The sequence below is a fragment of the Mastomys coucha genome, unplaced genomic scaffold (assembly GCF_008632895.1).
Source record: "Mastomys coucha isolate ucsf_1 unplaced genomic scaffold, UCSF_Mcou_1 pScaffold20, whole genome shotgun sequence".
In the NCBI taxonomy this organism is placed as follows: Eukaryota; Metazoa; Chordata; class Mammalia; order Rodentia; family Muridae; genus Mastomys; species Mastomys coucha.
In genome coordinates this window covers 76,495,959-76,508,820 of record NW_022196903.1, presented here as the reverse complement: position 1 = coordinate 76,508,820, position 12,862 = coordinate 76,495,959, and the positions used below count along the sequence as shown (strand labels likewise).

The 12,862-nt window shown below is 45.8% G+C and overlaps 1 protein-coding gene across 2 annotated transcripts in view; it reads right to left on the bottom strand.

The window, feature by feature from the left end:
• Window positions 1–412: 412 nt before the first annotated feature.
• Window positions 413–12,862, bottom strand: part of M1ap (meiosis 1 associated protein) — an 80,908-nt gene continuing 68,458 nt past the window's right edge. The window contains exons 8-10 of one of the 2 annotated variants that reach the window (XM_031380889.1): window positions 4,207–4,413; window positions 2,023–2,163; window positions 413–805 (exon numbers count right to left, since the gene is read on the bottom strand). In XM_031380889.1, the coding sequence (XP_031236749.1) occupies window positions 647–805; window positions 2,023–2,163; window positions 4,207–4,413 (507 nt within the window). In that variant the 3' untranslated portion in view covers window positions 413–646. The remainder of the gene's footprint in view (window positions 806–2,022; window positions 2,164–4,206; window positions 4,414–12,862) is intronic. The other variant, XM_031380890.1, reaches the window with a different exon arrangement.

Genomic DNA, 12,862 nt, shown 5'->3' with positions numbered 1-12,862 from the left:
TCTGTAGCTCAAGGGAGCTGCCAGGAAGGTCGGCAGGTGTGGGGAGAGGAGACTGGGAAGGGAGTGGGGTTCTTTCACACCACCCACTCTCCTCTGCTGGGCTGCACAACAGCACCCTCCCCCCTCAGCATACACCTATGCTTGCTCCCAGGCCCTGAGTGCTAAGGGCCACTCTGGGGTGCTCAGCTTTTGTGTGTCTGAAGCTGAAGTGGCTGCGGGTGGTCTGGGAAGGGTGCCCCTCTGGACCAGGCCTCAGGCTCTGATGGCTTGCTTTTTCTTGAGCAGTGAAAAGCTCCTCTTTATTCTTGAGTTTATTCTTGAGTTGTAGTTTCCCAAGGGTGATGTGACCTCATCCACCTTCTTACACAGAGCTGCAGGAGGAAATTCTGGCCTAGGAATGCTTCGAACAATGGAGGAGGCTTACTGGGCATTTAATTATTTGTGTAAAGAGTATCAAATGATCCAAAAGAGAGTCCCTGCTGGACAAAAGACAGACCTGGCTGTTTTGTTTTCAGTGCCCACCCCCATTGGCCAGTGGTATCCCAGTGGTATCAGAGGGTAGCCTGAGCTCACTCCCAGGCACAGGTTGAGAGCAGGCAGCCATCCTGTGAGTGGTGTAGAATGGCTGTGTTCTGGCACTGGGGACTTAGGTCTGAGAAGGATACTCCTCCTCCGAATCAGAAGGCAGGAAGGTTCCTGAGGATGCTTTACTGGCTGCTGACATCTTCAGAGTTCTAGCTGGGGCAGGAGCCACTGGGAGGGGAACCACTGTGGTTCGAGCTCTACTGGTCTGCATCTGACCACCCTGCAAAAAACAACCAGAGGTTTCTATTAAGACCAGACAGTTCCTGAGTCCCTGTCCTGGTTCCCTGCCAGACTCTGGTCCTAATTCCTTCCCAAATCTCACTTGTGGAGTGACACCCTAAAGACCCTGTGCAGCTTGTACAGTGCCATCTCCTTGTCCCTTCTCTGTCAGCCAGTCTACCAAGCCCTCATGGTGGGCTCTGCACCTATGCATCTGGTCATTGCTTCTACCTCTGGAGTTTAGAAAACATCCTTCTGCAGTTTGAGCTGAGATGAAAACGTGCTCAGTTACAGAGAGACCAGGAAGAAGCACTGAGCCGAAGGAAAGACCATGGATCGCATAGACACACTGCATCTCCACTCGCCCTTCTGATGGGTCTCTCTTGCTCTTCCTTCTTTTTTTTTTTTTTTGCCAGGTCTCGCTGTAGCCCAAGTTGGCCTCAAATTTACAGCAGTCCCCCCAAGTTAGTTCTCTGAGTGCTGGAATTATGGGTGTTGAGCCACCGTGCTTGGCTCCTAGTTTCAAGCCTTTTCTACAGAGCCCCACCGTGAGGTTACTAGCCAGGTTACTGTCCCCTCATCTGTGCTCAGTGTGAGGCAGGCTTCCCCTGCTGTTGCTGTGAAGTGTAAATGAACACTATCTGAAGTTTACTAGAAAGCCTGGCAAGCTACAATCCTTTCCCTTCCCTCAGGCGGTTCTCGTCCCGCCTCCCTGTCAGCCCTTTCTTTCAAGGAGAGGACCCTGGTTGTAATTCCAGTGTGACCTGTTTGGCTTACCAACACAGCTGGGTGGTAGATGACTAAGAGTTATAAACCCCATAGTTAGAATACCTAAGTTGCAGGGTGTGATGGTGTGAGCCATATTCATACCCCCACACACACACACAAAATCAGGAGGTGCACAATCAGGAGGCTGAAGCAGGTAAATAGCAAACTCCGGATCAGTTTGGGCTACACTGCTACACCACGAGACCGGTCTCGGAAAATAAAAAAACAGAACCAGAACCAAAACCAAAACCACCTCAGCGCTACTGCATGTGATTACCTCAGCAGGTTCTTTCTCCCTCCTCAGCTTGGTTTCCCCTTCTACTTGTAGGGTCTGGGAGTGGGCTGCTCTCTTGGGTCCCAGGTCGTTGGGTAGATATGAAGGGCTCCCTTGGACTCAGGGCACAAAGGGGATCGGAGGCTAAAGGGAAGATGGAGACCAGAGAGAGGTACCTTTCTAAGGCCCCGGCTTGCCCAGCTTGTGGAGAGCCGTCCCTGAGGCTTGCTGTGGGCTCTGCTCAGATGTGAGTATAGGTGACTCTCAACTTGCAGAGGGTTGTAGGTAAGCCCCAGCTCCAGGCTGTCTAGTGTGCTCTGGGAAGGAGAGGAAGGACTTTATTCAGAGAAGTCAAGGTCACAGAACATGAGATGCCACATAGAGACCTGAGTGTGTGAGAGGCTGGAAGAGGGCGAGGACACCGGGTGCTGGTGAAGTTGAGATAGAAGAGTCTTACTTGTGTTCTGTCCCAGGAGGGTGTGCTTGTGTCAGGCGAAGGGACAGAAGTAGGTGGAATTTCTGGTGGTCAGAGGTTCTGAACCCCCTAATACTAGCCCCAGGAAATGTCACTGGGTTCTGAGAAAAAGCAGAACTCCCCAGAGAGGGACAAAGAGCCCAGTGTGGAGGGCTGAGGGAGAGTGTGTCTTCAGGTTCTATGGTAGGGTAGGGGTACTCCAGTCCTTAAGACAAGTACAGGGAGTTCCCAGCCTGAGGTGAGTGGGGCACAGGAGGAGGACATTGGAACATAGCATTCCTGAGTAGTTAGGTTTTCCGGCCACAATATCCTGTGCCAGGAACCACTGGCCCTGAAGTGAGACTGGTCGAGGAAGCCATGGTGTATCTGCCCGCCTCTTTGCATTCCCATGGCTGCCAAGGATCAAGCACAATCCCAGGCTCTGTCCTGTCCGCTCCTCAGCCAGCCAGCCTGCAGGGAATGTGGCTTCCATTCTCCCAGGCCAGAGCCTCCTCCTCTCCCACCCCAACCTGGGGGGCCCAGCAGGAGGAAAGACAGAATCTAGACAGAGAGGAGAGCAAGGATGGAGGAGTGGAGAAAAGGGAAAGGAGGGGGCTGAAGAAGGCTGCCTCCTGGCCTGTTAGCTTCTCTGCATCAGAGTTTCAGACTTCTTTCATTCCTTTGCCCCAACAGAGGCCCAGAGCACAGGCATGCATAAGTGTTAGAGAAGCACAGTGTGACACAGCACACAGTGTGGCTCAGGTGGAGCCACAGACATGCTGCCATCTGACTAGAGGCTTTGTACATGTACACTTGAGCACCATAATGAACACTCGGAGACATGAAAATCCACCCACATCTTCCCCTTGGGCATCTTCCTTATGTCCACTGTTTCTTTGTTCTTCTGCCTTCTACTGCTTCCTTCGATCCCCTCCTCCCAATTGGACTCCTCTCTTCTGTGCAGCCTCATGGTTTTCTCAAGATAGAAGTACAGATGAGCGGAGGGTCATGCCCTTCTTCAAGGAGCACTCCAGAGCAAACTAAGCCAATCAAATCTACCACCTGGACCTGGACTGCCTATTTGAATTTCCTCCCCTGTCTGCTGTTAGCTTTCTCTTCTGGGACTCTGGTCCCTTTTTCTTTGCAGCTAGCTATTTGTTGGTGTTCACTTAAATCAGATCTCAGGAGTATATGCACGTGCATACGTGCATATAATTATGTGGGTGCATGCGACTGTGGGATCATCTCTAAGACGGATGACACCAATTCCCAATTATTTGTCTATGTCAGGGCCTGTTTCTCTCTTAACTCTCTCTTCACAAACCTTAGTTCTCTGAAACCAAGTTTGCTTCTCAATTCATTTTTACCACAATGCTTTAATCAGACCACTGACTTCCTCCCACTTCATTTTCTATCTTGCTCTTATCTCTGATGGCCGGAACATACCCCGTCTGCTGTCCATCTCCCCACCTGCCATGGCCCTTTTTTTCTCCCTCACCCATTTCTCAAGCTCCATTCTATTTGCCCCATGGTGTGGTGGTTTAACCAAGATCAACCGCCATAGACTCATACTTGCACATTTAGTCTCCAGTTGTGAATACTTTGGAAACATTAGGAGATGTGGCCTTGTTGGAGGAGGTGTAGCACTGGGAATGGGTTTGTGAGTTTTCAAAAGCTCACATCAGGCCCAGTGTCCCTCTGCCTGCTGCCTGAATATCAGGCTGTAGACTCTCAGCTATTGGTCCAGGGTCACATGTGCCACCGAGTTTTCCACCACATTGATAGTGGACTAACCCTCTGAAATTGTAAGCAAGCGCCTGATTAAATGTTTTCTTTTATAAGCAAAGTCACAGTGACGGTGCCTCTCCACAGCAACTGAACACTAAGACACATGGGGTCTACTTACCTCTATGATCTGTAGGCTGTCTTCAGGTGGGTCCTCAGAGAGCAGGGGGAAGAAGCCAGGCAGCATCAGCTCCCTCGTGGCCACAAGCTTCACCAGCAGTGTGAGAGAGTGTGAAGGTGTGATCACATAGAAGCTGCAGGCAGGGGGATTCTGGTTGGGTCTGCGGATCAGGGGTTCCCCTCTGGCCAACAGCAGCCAGTCTCTTTTCTGCAACAAGGACAGACATCTTCAGTCTTTGGCTTGCTTTGAGGATGATCCCAACTAAAGATTCCAAGTTCTCTTTACGGGGGTAGGGGGTGGTCAAGAAGGAAAGAGCCCATTTCACTTTGGTCCTTAGGGGGAAGGACTTCTTCTTCTTCTTTTTTTTTTTTCCGAGACAAGGTTTCTCTGTGTAGCCCTGGCTGTTCTGGAACTCACTCTGTAAATCAGGCTGGCCTCAAACTCAGAAATCCACCTGCCTCTACCTCCAAGTGTGGGATTAAAGGCCTATGCCACCACTGTCCGGCCAAGGGGAGGAAGGTCTTCTAATAGCAGAGTTACTACTCTTCCTCTCCAGTCTAGAATATGCCAGAGAGACTACACACACAAAAGAAGTGCAGACACAAACTGAGAAATGCTCTTTAGCTTGAACTTTAACTTTAACTTAATGGTCAGACAGACCATTAAATGCTAAGTGTGGAGTTTGAAAATGGCAATATTATGAATGTTATATGTATGTGATTTATGTGTATGTGTGTGTATGTTTGTGTGTGTGTATGTGTGCAGACATGCATATCCCATGTCAGAGGACAACTTTTGGAAATTGGTCCTTGTCTTCCACCTTGTTGTGGCAGGCTATTTTGTTTGTTTGTTTGTTTGTGTGTTTGTTTCTGATGTAAATTCTAGGCTAGTTGACCCACAAGCTTCTGGGCACTTCTCCTATCTCCACCCTTACCTTTCTATAAGAGTGTTGGGATTAAAGATGCATGCCACCAGAGCCTGGCTCAGCAGTTAAGGGCACTGGCTGCTCTTCCAGAGGATCTGGGTTCAACTTCCAGCACCTATATAGTGTCTCACAACCATCTGTAACTCCACTTCAGGGGGATCCAATGTCCCCTCTTCTACCCTCCATGGGTACCAGTCACACAAATGATGTTCAGACATGTACAGTTTGTGCAGGCAAAACATCCACACACATAAACTAAAGATGATTAGTGTGTTTGGATTGAACTTGAGTAATCAGGGTTGTGTGGCCAGTGGTTTAACTCGATGTATACCCCAGATCTTTACCAGCTGCATATGGGCAGTATTTAATTCCTGTACTCAGGAGTTGGAGGCAGGAGGATCACAACCTCAAGGCTAGCTTGGCCTATATATGAGACAAAAACAAACAAAAGAATGATGGGGGATGCCCAGTGAATAACCAGTGAAGGTTTAAGAAGATGCTGAAGCAGCTTGTGGAGTAAGAAGAGAAAGAGGAACTGTGTAGGGGAAAACTTTAGTACAACAAGACAGTGGGTGGGGACAGGGCCCCTGAGATCAACTCAGCCAGTCCACAGGACAAAGTGAAATGGCAGGATCCAGGGATAGCGGCTCTATGAATGAAGAGCTACTTTGTCACACGTTGTTGAGTAGAGATTAGCACATAGGCAGAGAGAAGAGACAAGTATTTACAAATGAATTTGTAGGCACACCCTTTTTGATGAGATGGAAAGGAGGCATCTGGGTGCTTTTCCAAGGAAAACCACATATCTCCAAGAAACCTCAAGTCCAAATGGTTATAGTCATCAGTAAGTTATGTCCTCTTGCTGGCTGAGACCATTAATGACATCTGGCACAAATGTAACAATTTCCCAGCTACACAAGATGAGGAACAACAGCCCCATGCTACTCCTCCCAGCCTAACAAGAGCAATTTGGAAGACAATGGAAAGGAGCCCACCAGTACTGTACACAAGACAGACAATGGGAAAGGGGACCATAGGGACAGCGGAACACAAGGGAAGTGACACAGCAGCTAACGCCTACTGGCAGCTTTGTGTTTACACTCAGAAAAACTGCAGTGGGAGACAGAAGGGAAAGCTCTGCCATCTTAACTCAGTGCCATCAAACTGTGTAGCATAGAACACCATGGAATATGGTGGTTGCTGACGAGGGGTAGAGAACACACACATGCCTCCAAGAAGAAAAGCTGTGGTTATTCTTGTGGTTGGTGGTGCTGGGCTGAAAATTTTGGAGTATGGTGCTTCCTCAATAAAAGCATGGGTGGAGATGGATGATCTGAGCATGAGAAAGTTAACTATAATTCTAATCATAATCACAGTAGTGACTGTGAATATAATCATAATTCACAACAACTGGAGTGCTTGCCCAGCCACAGGCGCTGTTCAAGGAGTACTATAGAGACCTTTAGAAGTTCATATGCTGTTATTTTTGTGTTTATATCTAGAGATTTTTCTGATGAACAGATTCAAAAAGTGATGCAAAGTCAAAATGTGATTCAAAATGTGAGGCTTACTGAATCCATCAAACTGGAAGTAAATAATATTAAAATTATAGTATATGTGTGTGTCAGATATGTGTGTCAGGTTATTTACCTACCATGGGAACATAGCCTTGATAATTCTGAGGGGAGACGATGCAATTGCTTGACTCCCATTGGCCAAAGTAATTTCTTATTAGGGTCAAAGTTTCAATCAGTATTGTTCTTCAGTCTTCTCTGAAAACCAGTTCAGGCATTTCTTTGTAAGTTTCTAAAAATTTTGTTGAGCTGGGAGCTGGAGAGATGGCTCACTGGTTAGGAGAATTTGCAGAACTGAACATCTGGGTTCTCACAACCTCTGTAGCTACAATTTCAGAGGACCTAACACACTCTTTTGACCTCCATGGGTAGTAGGCACGCACAAGATGCACACATATGCATGCAGACAAAATACTTATAATTTTTTTTCTTGAGTGCCTATTATGCTCCAAGCACTAGGTGTGCAGAGTTCACTGGATACACTCTATGTCCTACTGGCATTTATAATAGAGTAAGGGGGAGCTTGTAAAGGATGCTCGTCTAAGATTTCATGTGATCCACCCTTCTGAATGGTCTGTTTTTAGGAATGATTGTCTTGCATCCCATATCAGTCCTAAACAAGCTGATAATATCAACCACCTGCCCAAGAATGACTTGACGAAGCATGAGATATCTTGCTACTGAGGCAATGAGCTAGGGACTATGACAATGCCTTTTCTTAGATCTCCTCTTTAAGGAAGAGTCATGGACTTGCTGAGGATCTCTGAGTGTTGTACACAGAATGCCATTTGGATGCTAGAGTCCAGGTCGCTGACTTTGAACTAGGTTTCTGTTAGCTGGCACACACATAGAAAGGACTGCAATCTCAAAGTCTCTGCTAATGTTGGGACGCTCAGAGGACTGAGTTTTTTTGTCCTCTCCCTTTCCTGGATTTTTTGTTGTTGTTGCTGCTGCTGAAAGAATTTTATAGAATGTTTTTAAACTTAAGGGCTTGACATAATAAAGAAGTTGTTAAAAAGCTCTGGAAGAGAAATAAATACGTCCTGATTAGATGACAACTTTCACTGATCTTCAATTCCTAGGAACATCTGGATAAATCTTATTTAGGATTGTAGATTTCTAGCATCTCCTCCTGAGTAGTGGTTTATGGCACTAGACACTTTTTGAGGTCCAGGGCCCAAGCCTAAGTCTATTATCCAAAGTATGGGTTAAATTGTTATGACAAGCAATTGTGCCCTATGTTGGGTGTGGCTAACTGAGGCTGAGGAAAAGCACTACTTAGGAAACATCTCAAAAAAAAAAAAAAAAAAAAAAAAAAAACGCCAAAAAAAAACCCCAAAAAACCAAAAAAACCCCAGCAGCCTTTGTGGTCTCCAAGGGGAACAGTGCTTAACAACTGTAGTAGACTGCTGAGTTCTTTCTAATATACTTTGACTACTTCTGAGGAAGAGAGTGTGAGTTAGATGCTAAATCTATCGGAAGGAAGATATTATGCTATGGATGAAAATGTCTCCTATAGGCTCACATATTGGTGGAGCTGCTTTGGGATGGAACCTTTAGGAGGTGGGGCCTAGCTGAAGGAAGATCACAGAGGCTCAGAGTCTGGCATGGATTCCAGTTCTGGTCCACTGAGACATGATCAAGGGAGCCTCTACCACTGTGAGCCTCCTTTATTGAGCTCTTTTCCCACTAGGAAGAGCTGCATCTCCTCACTGTAAGACAATAAACCTCTCTTCCAAAGTCATTCCTTGTCAGGTGTTTGGTCATATCAACAAGAAAGGTAACTATTAAGCATTATGTGACCAGATTATGCTATGATTGAAGAGTTTGTATTGAATGTAGATTAGACTTTACAAAGTGGGCTCCTTCTCTTGAGTAGAGTGGACAGGGAAGCTTTGAACAGCATACTATACTCCAAGTTCAGCCTGAGTAAGGTCATCTTCCCCCACCTTCCTCTGTAGCTTCTAATTACTGGAGTTGTGACAGAAGATGTGGCAACCATTCAAAAATGGCTCTCCACCACTCCCATGCTTTACTCTTCTTTTTACTCACTTTCAGCCTTCTGTCATTGGTTTGAGGGTGATCATGTGACCCAAGTTTACATCAAGAATCAGAAGTTTCTGGGTAAGTCTTCTGGAATATTCTGGTAGGTCTTTCTCTTTATGGTAAGATTTAGTCTTAAGGTTTAGCAACCATCCTGGAGCTATGAGGCAACAGGCATAAAAATGATATCTATCTGGATGCTAGAGCACAAAAATGGAGGTGGGTCCTTGGTTGGTCAACTGCATCAGCCATGAATTAGCTTCTCCCCAGATATCTTGTTACACGAGAAAAAAAAAAAAGATCTTTATAGGCTGGACTTGGAGGTATACACCCTTAATCCCAACACTTGGAGCAGAGACAGGTAGATTTCTGTGAGTGTAAGGCTATCCTGGTCTGCATAGCAAGTTCCAGGCCAGCTGGGGTTACATACACGTCTCAGAAAACGTAGTTAATTAATTTACAGTTGTGGAGGTTTTCTTCTAGTTGCAGCCTAATGCTTCATGACAGATACCAACAAGAAGGAAGAGGATATGGTTACTGACCTCTGGCTGACAGGAAAGAAGCAGCACCGATGCCGGCCTTACAAGGTCAGGTGAGTGTCTGCCAAAGCAGGCAGAAACTCTAATCAAGCAGGCCAGCACTGCCCTGGTCTGCTATCAGTGTGATGGTCAGTGAACAACTATAGTGCATAATTAACAAAGCGTGACCATTTGCCGAGTAAGGTGTTTCAGAGGCAATCAGAGAGAGCAGAGAGGAACAAAACCCCCTTTGCTTGTGGAGAGAGATGTGCCTCCTTGGCATAATGCACCTAGAAAAAGAAACTATAAGCTAAGCATTTCTGGGGCCTTAGGAAACTGGAAGGAAGCAAAGAAGAAATTAGGGTTGTTTAGGGTTTGACTTTTCTCTCGTCTAAACAAGGAATGAACCAGGAGGAGAGAAAGAGCTGCAGCAGCAGCCAGGACCATTATGGGCTAGAATCTGGAATGGTTCCCATAAACTGTGTTGAAATCTTGGTCCTCAGTAGATGGAATCATCTGGGAGAAGTTAGAAACTTTAGGAGGTGGGGCCTAGCTTCAGGAAAGAGGTCACCTAGGGGCGTATTCTTGGAAGTTAGATCTTACCTCGTCCTCCCTTCCTGTCACTCTCTCTGCTTCCTGTCCACCATGAACTGAGAAGTCTCTGCCACGTGATCTTTTTCATCATGGGCCTAGAATCAACTGAGCCAAGGGCTATGTTCTGGACATTTGAAATTGTGAGCCAAAATAAATTCTCCCTCTCTTGATTATATCAGGCATTTCGCCATAGTGCTAAAAATCTGACTGATACACCCATGTGGCTCTCACAGTAACTCTCATAAGCAGGGGAGATGGTAAAAGACTCCAAACCATCTAAAATAGATTACCTAGCACTCACAAGCAAACAAGGAGCACTTTCCAGAACAGACAACAATACAGACTTTTATACCTCTAAAAAGACTATCAGCATCCAAAGTCTTTTCTCCAACCACAGTAGACTGAAACTAGAAATCAGTAATGAAAGCAACAATATACTTCAACACATGTCCTGTGTGTGAGGACATCACAGGAGACACTAGAAAACAGTTTACAGTGAATGAAAAGTAAAACACAAGATAGCAAAGTCTATGACAGACTGCTAAGGCAGGGCTTATGGTAAGAGAGGAGGAAAGTAGTCACCAGTCTTTCCCAGCAGTGATCCCTGTGGGTGACAACAATGACTGCTCTGACAAGATATGCCTCTGCAGTAGCGGCCCAATGTCACGGAAGTAACAACTTTCTCATTGGCTTTAAGGCCCACTTCACAAGCTGAAACCCATACCTGATCCCATTACTGGGACCAAGAATCTGTAGCTAGACAGATCATAGGCCTTAGGGAAGAACCTGCTTCTATTACTCTGGAAAGTGGACACAGTATCAAACCAACTCCTAATGACCTATCCTTAAACCCACAGATCAGAGTGTGTCTCAGCCCTCACTATAGAAACTTCTTTTTTGCAGTAGATAGTGATGAACTCAGAGACCCACACGTGGTCAAGGTACAGAGAGTAAGAGACTGTGCACATTTGTATCACTCTCCTCCAACCAAGACTCAGGGATCATGGTGGAGAGGGGCAGAGAGACTGTGAGAGTCAGAGGTGGTAGATGACTACGAGACTGTTGTCTGCACATAGCAGGACAGTTGCTTGTATGACTCCACAGCAACTGAGATAGCATGCAAAAGACAAGATTTTTTTTTTATGTGTATGTGTGTTTTGCCTGCAGTATATCTGTGCATTACATGTATGCCTGGCATCTGTGGAGGTCAGAGAGGACATCACATATTCTGGAAGTGTAGTTACAGAGGTTTGTGAGACGCCATGAGAATGCTTGACCCGAACCTAGGTCTTCTGTAAGAGAAACAAGTGCTCTTAACTGCTGAGCCATCTCTCCAGTCCTTTGGATTAATATTTAAAAAAGAATCAGTCAATAGATTGATTATACTATGCTGTCTTAGTTAGGGTTTATATTAGTGTGAAGAGACAGCATGATAGAGACAACTCTTATAAAGGACAACATTTGATTGGTGGTGGCTTACAGTTTCAGAGTCTTAGTCCATTATTGTCATGGCAGGAAATATGGTGGCAAGCGGGCAGATCTGGTGCTGGAGAAAGAGCTGAGAGTTCTACATCTTGATCTGCAGGCAGCAAAAGGAGACTCTTCCACACTGGGCGTAGCTTGAGCATATAAGACCTCAAAGCCTGCCTCCATAGGAACACACTTCCTCCGGTGAGGCCATACCTCCTAACATGCACTCCCTATGGGCCAAGCATTCAAACACATGAGTCTATGGAGGTCATACTTATTCAAACCATCCATATGCTAATAAAATAAAGAGAAAAAAAAACCCTATATAGTTATCCAGTAGGTTTTATTTAAAAAACAAAATTCAGTACCTTTTCACATACAAAACAAACAACAAACTAGGAATCAGGGAAGAATTTCCTTATCTTGACAAAGTGCTAATACCAAAATAAAACAACAAAAATGAAAAGTAACCTCATAGCTGTCTGCTGTAGTAGCTTGTGCCTATAACTAGAGCATTTTGGGAGGCTGGTGTAGGGAGGATCACTACAAGTTCAAAACCAGCTGGGGCTAGGTAGTGAGTTCCAGGCCAACTTGGACTACAGTGTGAGACTCTGTTTCAAAACAAATAAACAAGCAAACAACTCCCTCCCCACACAAAACCCCCTCAAGGTTCTAACTCAGTGGTAAACGGTAGCACATTGTGGTTTGAAGAGTGGCACCCTCAGGCTCATACTTTTGAATGCTTAGCCATCAGTGGCACTATTAGAAGGTGTAGTCTTATAGGAGGAAGTGTGTCACTGGGGGTGGGCTTTGAGGTTTCAAAGGCCCAAGCCAGGCCCAGTGGTGCTTTCTTCCCGCTGTCTGTTGATCCAGTAGAACTCTCAGCTACCTCTCCAGAATCATGTCTGCCTGAATGCCACCATGATCTTTGACATGATGATAATGAACTAAGCCCCTGAAAGTGTAAGCTAGCTCCAATGAAATCCTTTTTCTTTTTCTTTTTAATTTTTCAAGATAAGGTTTCTCTGTGTAGTCCTGTCGTCCTGGCTGTCCTAGAACTCACCCTGTAGACCAGGTTGGCTTCAAACTCACAGAGATCTACTTGCCTTGCCTCTGCCTCCTGAGTGCTGGGATGAAAGGTGTGTACCACCACTGCCTGATTTAAATGCCTTTTTTTTTTTTTTTTACTAAGACTTGCTGTTTCTTCTCAGCGACAGAACACTAAGACACATACTTTGCTGTCAAGACCAGAGACAATATATCTGGTCTCATCCATTATCTACAGTACTGTACTGGAGACATGCTGAAGACCAGAGGCCTTTTAGGAGGTTAGGCTTCTGGGTTTGACCCCAGGTGAGACACATCCATGAAGATGCCAGGTATATTAACAACATGGCACATGGGAACTGGTACTTTCTGACTTTGGTGTAAGAAAACAGCAGCATGGCAGTTACCACACCTGGGAACTGTGGACAAACCCGTGCTGTTATAAGTGCTATGACGGCCAAGGAAAGATGTAGCATCAGACACAA